Genomic DNA, 7172 nt, shown 5'->3' with positions numbered 1-7172 from the left:
GTGGTCTACTAAGACTTCTAGATGATTTTCACACATATTGCTGGCAACTCAGCTGTTCCCATCTTATATTTGTGCAGCTGGTTCTTCCTGCCTCACCATAGTGGGGAAGACTGACCTGCCCAGGTGTGGACTGTTGATGAAAACTGCAGAGGTCCCCCCTTTTCCATCTTAGGGTTCTTTATCTTTAAACTGGTCTTGGATCAGTTGGCCTTTCAAACAGAGGACTGCCCTCTGTTGCGTAGGATAGATGGGCTCCCCAGTCTGAAATGACGTGTGGTCTTAAGGGCAGGTGAAAACAATGAGGGTTCTACGCAGAATGCAATTTTTTATCTCTTAAATTTTATTTGGTTATCTGCACTTAAGTCATATACAATAGCGCATAATAGATATGTATATAATAGTAAAATTGCTTATATGTTGGCTAATACTGACATCCTGCAGTGTGCTACACTTTAGAGCTATATAATAATCTTATTTCTAAAACGGTACATGTAAACTATCAAAGGTTATAGTCAAAAGTGAAGATAAGTACGCTTGCTTCCTGAAGATTTTATTATTTATTTAAATTTTGCCTGCTTCAATCCCGGTTAGAAATGGTTCTTTCAAAAAGGAAAAGAAGTATGTTTAAGTTAGTGAAGTAACTCGGTGCTGCTACTTACAGCTAAAAATAAAAATAAATCTAAGTACATTGAGGCTTTATTATTCATGCACTGGCATTAAAGTGAAGGCAACAGAGGGAAAACCAAAAGGATGGGGATAGGGAAAAATCTGAAATGAAAGGGAACTTTATGGGTCTTCCATACTATGTATTTCAATCATTTCCTTGCACCCTGGATATGATAGCTTGTCTTGGGTGTGCTTATGCCAAGAACATCTGGCAGAAAAATCTTGGCACCACCACCAATATGGTTCCCAAAATTCTGTGGGAAGCCATGATGGCTATTAGTGCTATAAAACAGATGCTACTTATGCTATAGAGAGACCAGCCTTCCCTAATCTGGTACCCTCCAGGTGTTCTGAACTACAGCTCCATCTGCCCAGCTGGATCTTCTGAGAAAATGCCAGAACATTTTCCCTTTGCCATCCAGAAACCCTGTCGGTAAGGACATTTGTGTGCAAGGCAATTTTTTCCGAGGTTATGTTTTCTCTCATCAGAGAATCTGTAGGTTTCAGTTTCTCTTGTTTGTCTTTTTTCCAGAAGTGGTATTGCTGTCATATTTGGACTATTTTAGCGTTTGGGTTAGTGATATGACTAAGTATTTGTGTGGAGAACTGAAACTCAGCGGTAGAACACCTGCTTGGCATGCAGAAGGAACCCCATCCCTTCCACATAATTCTGGGGAAGAATCTTGCCTGAAACCCCAGAAAGCTGCTGCCAGCCAGTGTAAGCAATGCTAAGCTAGGCTGACGCCTAACTCAGTCTCAGGCAGCTTCCCATGGTAAAAAACCCAAACCTCTCAATTTTTCACGGAGGAAAAGATATTTCAATTCTTTGTGCAAAGGCCCCACAAATGCTATTGTCACTCGTTTGTTCCCCACTAGCACACAGGCAGCAATCTGGTCTGTTGGATCTGTGGTACTGGGAGGCAGAGAGAATCCCTTTGCAGAAATGGCCATTTTTCTCACCTCTGGTTGATTTCTGCCTCCCCACATGCCAAGTACAGAACTAGCAGTAGGTGCACGTGGGGCAATTCCTGCAGGAGTTGCTGAAATCTCCCCACACCCCTTTCCCCCCCATTTGGTTTCAAGAATAAAAATGTGCCTGGCTTGAGGAGGGAAACTACCAGGGAGCCAGGGTCACAGGAAGTAAACAGTTAATGAGGGAAGCGGTGGGCGTCCTCTTCCCTTTTGGCAATCTCCCCCCCCCCCCCATACTCTCTGCTTTTCTAGAGCGGCTTCCTTCTGTTCAATTTACTGAACGGGGCATTAGTTTGAAAACACAGCCCATGCATGAAAGTGGCAGACAGGATGCTCACCCAGGAGAAACTTTCAATTTATCAACATCCTTTAACAGCAGTTGTATACTACTGATAGCGGTACCTTGCAGACTGGTGTTGGCTGCAATAAATGGCAGAGAACTTTTGAGCTCCGAAGGGGAAATGTGTGCCTGGCAGGGTCAGAAGTTAGGCTTTTGGTTTTGGCTTGTTTTGTTTTTCCTTCACTTCAGATAGCAAGCAAGTAAATAACAGTTCCAGGTAGAAATGTTTTTGGGAGGGAGCGGGGGTGGGGTGGGGAGGGAGAAAGACAACACCTCTTAACAAAGTCATTAGAAAAGACAGGAGTTTTGTTCTCTGCAAAACAGCGGAAACTTCCAAGAGTGCCTGGTGAAGAGGGAACAATGCCAGCCTTCCCTGATCAGTCTTGGTTGAGGGTGCACCAAGCAGCTGCAAAGGGGGGAAAAGAGGTTTTGTTTTGTTTTGTCACAAATATAAAAGAAAAGGACCCAACCCTAAACTCTACTTGTGTTAATGGACTTTTTCTTTTATACGTCCGTCCTTATCTGACTCACAGAAGGCATACCTTTGTGTTAGTGAGTGGCAGGCCTGTGCCAAGGACCAGTATGAGGCCACAGCATGATGGCGGCTTCACTCGGGTGAAACTGCTGCTGCTCCTATCTCTCTCTGGCCCTTGCAGAGGGAGGAACAACCTGCATTGGCAATGTGCCTAGACCAATGCAGCATGCTGCTCCTTCAGTGTGGGCAGGCTGCTTCTTTAAACTGCTCTGCTGAGGGGCATGCAGTTGCCCAAGCCTCAGTGGAGTTCAACAAAGGCCCCCCCCCCGGGTGTGTGATCCGGAGGTGAGTTGGGGGCTTCATTAAACAGTTCCACCGAGGCTCGGGTAGAGAGGGAGCCCTGACAGTCTCTGTCCACAGGGCTGTCTCTGCTGCTGCCTCTTCCTCCCGGCGCCTCGCAGGGCCAACACAGCTTGTTCCTCCTTTTCAACATTGCAATGTACCACCAGCCAAGCACTGCGATCTGGTGCTACATTGCAGTGTTAAAAACCCGAGCAGGTGGTTGGTTTGGAGTGGAGATTGTGGCATTTAATGCGAGGCAGAAACTCCACTCAGGGGTTCATCTGCTGTGTTATATCAGCAGACGTGGCAAGCTGCTCAGTGGTAGAGCCTTTGCTTTGCATACAAAAGGTCCCAGGTTCAAAGTCACTGGAGACAATTCTGAGCTTGGGGAAACCTAACACCGCTTTCTAGGTTCCCTACACAAGAGGGGCAGAGGAAGACAGGAGAGAGGCTCTGTTCTTGCCTCCCTTTTGGAGAGAAGAGATCTGGAGGTTGACCATCTGCAGTGGGGAGCTTGCTGTCCTCATGTAGGTTCCCCATGTGATGTGCAACCCTGGGTCCCTATGTGAATAGAGCAGATTGAGTGTGCTTATTCCTTCTGTCCTCCTTCATATGTTGACTTAATGTGAAACCTAAGAGTAGCTGAATCAGGCTAGCATCACAGTCTGTTGGGACAAAACAACAGGAATGGGAACAGCAATATGGCTTCGTGGTGGTGTGTTTTAAAAAGTTTCATGCTACATGTTTTTAAAAGGGAAGATTCCTTTAGAAGGGTGGCTCTTCCCCCAACCCAGAAGGAGGCAGCTTAGCTCCCCTCCCCCAAACACACTGTTCCCATCCTGAATTGGCATTCTGCTCTGAGTTGCAGACACAGAACTGCTCACCAGAGAAACTACTCCCAGTTCATTCTCCTCCCTCCAATATATCACATTCTGGGTCTGTACCTGGCACTGACACACTGGACACTGCTTCTGGTTGGGTGAGCGTATCCACTTTCACATGCTGGAAGCTTTTGCAAGCAGGACTCTGGAGATGCCTGCAAGAAAGGGAGAAGGTGGCCTTGTTATTTTAGAGCCAGTCTCATGTTTACCTGAGCAATGAGCTGATGAAATAAGGGCTGAGCCTGTGAAAGAGGAGCCCTACACCCCACCAACCCCCACCCCAAGTTGGCTGAGGATTTGGTTTGAGCATAAATGTTTCCCCATAGAGAAGCATTTGATATATTTAAATTTAATGTGCGTAACTTATACAAGTCACAGAACTGAGCTTCTTGGTGGAAAAAAACAGTGGCTTTAGCACAAAAAAATTCCCAACCACTCAGTGGTAATTTATATCTGTCACGTTTGGCTAGCTAGAATGTGAATTTCTTTAATACTTTCGCCAAGGGAAGAACATTTATCTTTTGAAGTGCCTTGGGAGGTTTTGAAAGCGGCTTGTTAGCACACTTGTTCTTGTCTCCACCTCCTTCCTATTTCACTGTGGGGAGAGCGGGACTCTCCCTCTGGCTGATATTTTTTTTTTTGTAGTGCAACAGGAACTGTGGAAGAAAGGACTATTTGTCACTGTAGTTGATTTGTACAGTGCAGTTCATTAACCAGTGGAGGCAACTCTAGTAGGGCAAAAGGGGCACTGCCTGGCTGCTCACATACTACCAGTCTAGGGGGTGCCAATGCCCATTTTCCTCTTCCTTTGTCTTAGTTGGCTCTGCCTGTTTCTGGCTCCATCTACCGTTTGCAACTGGTAGGACACAAAGCTGGGCGTCTAATGGGCACAGCCATCGCTGCCGCTACACTAACCAGCAATGATGAAATGCAAAACCCAGCATGCGGGAGCTGCGAAAAAGGTGAATTACATGTTAGGAATCATTAGAAAAGGAACTAGATTTCAAACTTGTTAATATCACCATGGCATTATCCAAATTTATGGTGTGACTGCATATGGAATACACTACAATTTTAGTTGCTCTACCTCAAAAAGGATAATGTAGAGCTGGAAAAAAGGTAGAAAGGAAAAGTAACCAAAATGCTCAAGAAGCTGAAGCAGCTCGTCTATGAGGGAATGTTATAACAACTGGGGCGTTTTAGTTTAGAAAAAAAAGACAAGTAATGGGGGAGGGAAGATTATGCATGGAGTGAAGTCATATATGGAGGAGTTTTTCCTCCATTTCCTAATACGGTCATACCTCGGGTTAAAGACGCTTCGGGTTAAATCTTTTCAGGAACGGGTTACTTCTGGGTTTCGCCGCTCGCGCTTGCATAGATGCTCAGAATGATGTCACACACATGCGCAGATGCACAAATGCAGACGTGGGTTGCATTCTGCTCATGATGTGCACGAGGCTCCAGAAAGGATCCCGTTTGCATCCAGAGGTACCACTGTATTAGAACCCAAATGGGCCATGCAGCTAAACAATGTTGGAAGATTCAAGATAGACACAAGGACAGGGCCTGGTTAAATTATGGAAATTGCTGCAACTAGATGTGGTGATTGCCACCAATTTGTGGCTTTTTAAAAGAGGTTTAGACAAATTCATGGAGAATAAAGTTATCAATGGCTACTAGCCACAACCCAAACTTTCAGAGAATAACTGTCATGGAGAATCACAGGTAGGAAGACTGCTGTTGTACTCCAGGTCTGCTTCCCATGGGCATCTGGTTGGCCACTGTGAGAATAGGATGCTGGGCTGGTCCAGCAGACTCCTCTTCTGCACCAAAGCTTTGACTAACAGGTTGGCAAACTAGTCCCTCATGCATGCTTCAGGAAGGCTGCTTGCTGTTGCAGAATTTTATTTTGAAAAAGTTTCATCTTTTTTTAATTTTAAAAAAAGAACAAACAGCAGCATGCAAACATTTTAAACTGTGCAATCCTACACACATCTACTCAGAAGTCCCACTGAGATCAAATCGGACTTACACCTACATGAGGTTAAGATTGCAAAAGTGCTGAGGGGATTTAGGCACCAGCCATTCAATCCATCCTTTCCAGGTGTACCATCACTGCTGCAACTTATAAACTTGCAGAGCCAGTTTGTTTTTTAAAAAAATAGGGAGTCTGCATCAGAGTTGCAGAAACGCACAAGTCCACAAAGCAATCAAAGTGCCTTTGCTACTCTCAAAATTCTGTGACTGTAGTGTGCCCCAAGAGGGGGCTCCCTTTATAGCTCTGCTCATCTCCTTCCTTCCCCTGACACACTCTCTGATCAGCTGCCTTTGGTGCCACAGAGCTTTGCTCTGCTGCTGACCAGTGATGAGCACATTCAGAGTCTTGTGCTCAGGTGGGAGGATACGATGAAGTGCAGGGCACAAGGCCAGGGGGTGAGGGGAGCAGTGGTGCCCACCCCAACAGATGGCCAAGGAGTTTCATGTTCAGAAGGCTCTGCAGGGAACTGAAGAGAGTCATCATGCAGGTGAGACTTTTGGCACAGATCTAAGGCAGATGTGTGCGTGTTTTTAAAAAGTGAAAGCCAAGAGAGCCCGCAGTGGACTCCTGCAGCTCCCCTCCTGCCTTTTGCATTTTGAATGACAGCTGTACTAGATACCAATGCACTAAGCGCTCCTTCAAGCTGTCAAGCTTTGCTTCCCCCATTTTGCTTCTGTTACGCTGGCTGCCTTAAAAATTAAATCATTGTACTGGTTTATGCTGTAGTCTTTTTCCTCATTGATTTTTAAACACAAAGAAACAATTTATAAAGTGCAAAACTTTCTCCGGGGTTTGGGGGAGAGGCCCCTTAGTGACACTGTGTATCATGAGACCCTTTTTGTTTCTGGAATTCAGCCCAAAGGAACATTTCATTTAATGCAGAAAAGTTCCTTCTCAAATTGGCCCCAGAGCCTAAAAACGTTACATCCTCCTAGGATGGATACACACGTGGACAAGGTTAAACCACACACACACACACACACACACACACACACACACACACACAACTGTGGAGGCAGAGCATAACCTTTGATAGCCCTCTCCTTCATGAATTTGTCTAATCCTCTTTTTAAATGATCCAGTGGCTATGACTGAGTTTCATAGTTGAAATATGTGCACCAAAAAATAAGAACAGCCATTGGTGAGCTGCTGCTGCTTATGAATGATTTGCTTCATTGGTCAGCTTCCTTGTAGTTGCATTCCAATTGGCTGCTAAGAGTCTACCTGATGTCTTGCCTTACCTCTTCCAGTCATCCTCTGACTCCCAGAACTCGTAGACGATGAAAGTGACCCCATCAGGAAGCCTGACTGCAGTTACACTGGAGAGAGAGAGAGAGAGAGAGAGAGAGAGAGAGAGAGAGAGAGAGAGAATATGTGGGCAGCAGTTGAAAAAACTTTGTGGATAAGGGATACAGCGTGAATGACCATATATTCTTTGCAACATTTTGGATGGTCCCC

General features: G+C 45.4%; 2 protein-coding genes across 2 annotated transcripts in view; both read right to left on the bottom strand.

Moving 5' to 3' along the window:
- Positions 1–7172, bottom strand: part of SMPD3 (sphingomyelin phosphodiesterase 3) — a 590910-nt gene that overhangs the window by 71444 nt on the left and 512294 nt on the right. The window lies entirely within an intron of this gene.
- NECAB2 (N-terminal EF-hand calcium binding protein 2) overlaps positions 320–7172 on the bottom strand; it is a 162962-nt gene continuing 156109 nt past the window's right edge. The window contains exons 11-13 of the mRNA XM_083624970.1: positions 6956–7033; positions 3740–3831; positions 320–2384 (exon numbers count right to left, since the gene is read on the bottom strand). Of these exons, the coding sequence (XP_083481096.1) occupies positions 2356–2384; positions 3740–3831; positions 6956–7033 (199 nt within the window). The 3' untranslated portion in view covers positions 320–2355. The remainder of the gene's footprint in view (positions 2385–3739; positions 3832–6955; positions 7034–7172) is intronic.

The sequence above is a fragment of the Podarcis filfolensis genome, assembly GCF_964270895.1.
Source record: "Podarcis filfolensis genome assembly, chromosome: 8".
NCBI lineage: Eukaryota > Metazoa > Chordata > Lepidosauria > Squamata > Lacertidae > Podarcis > Podarcis filfolensis.
Note: the sequence above shows the minus strand (reverse complement) of the source record. Positions and strands in the feature narration are given on the sequence as shown.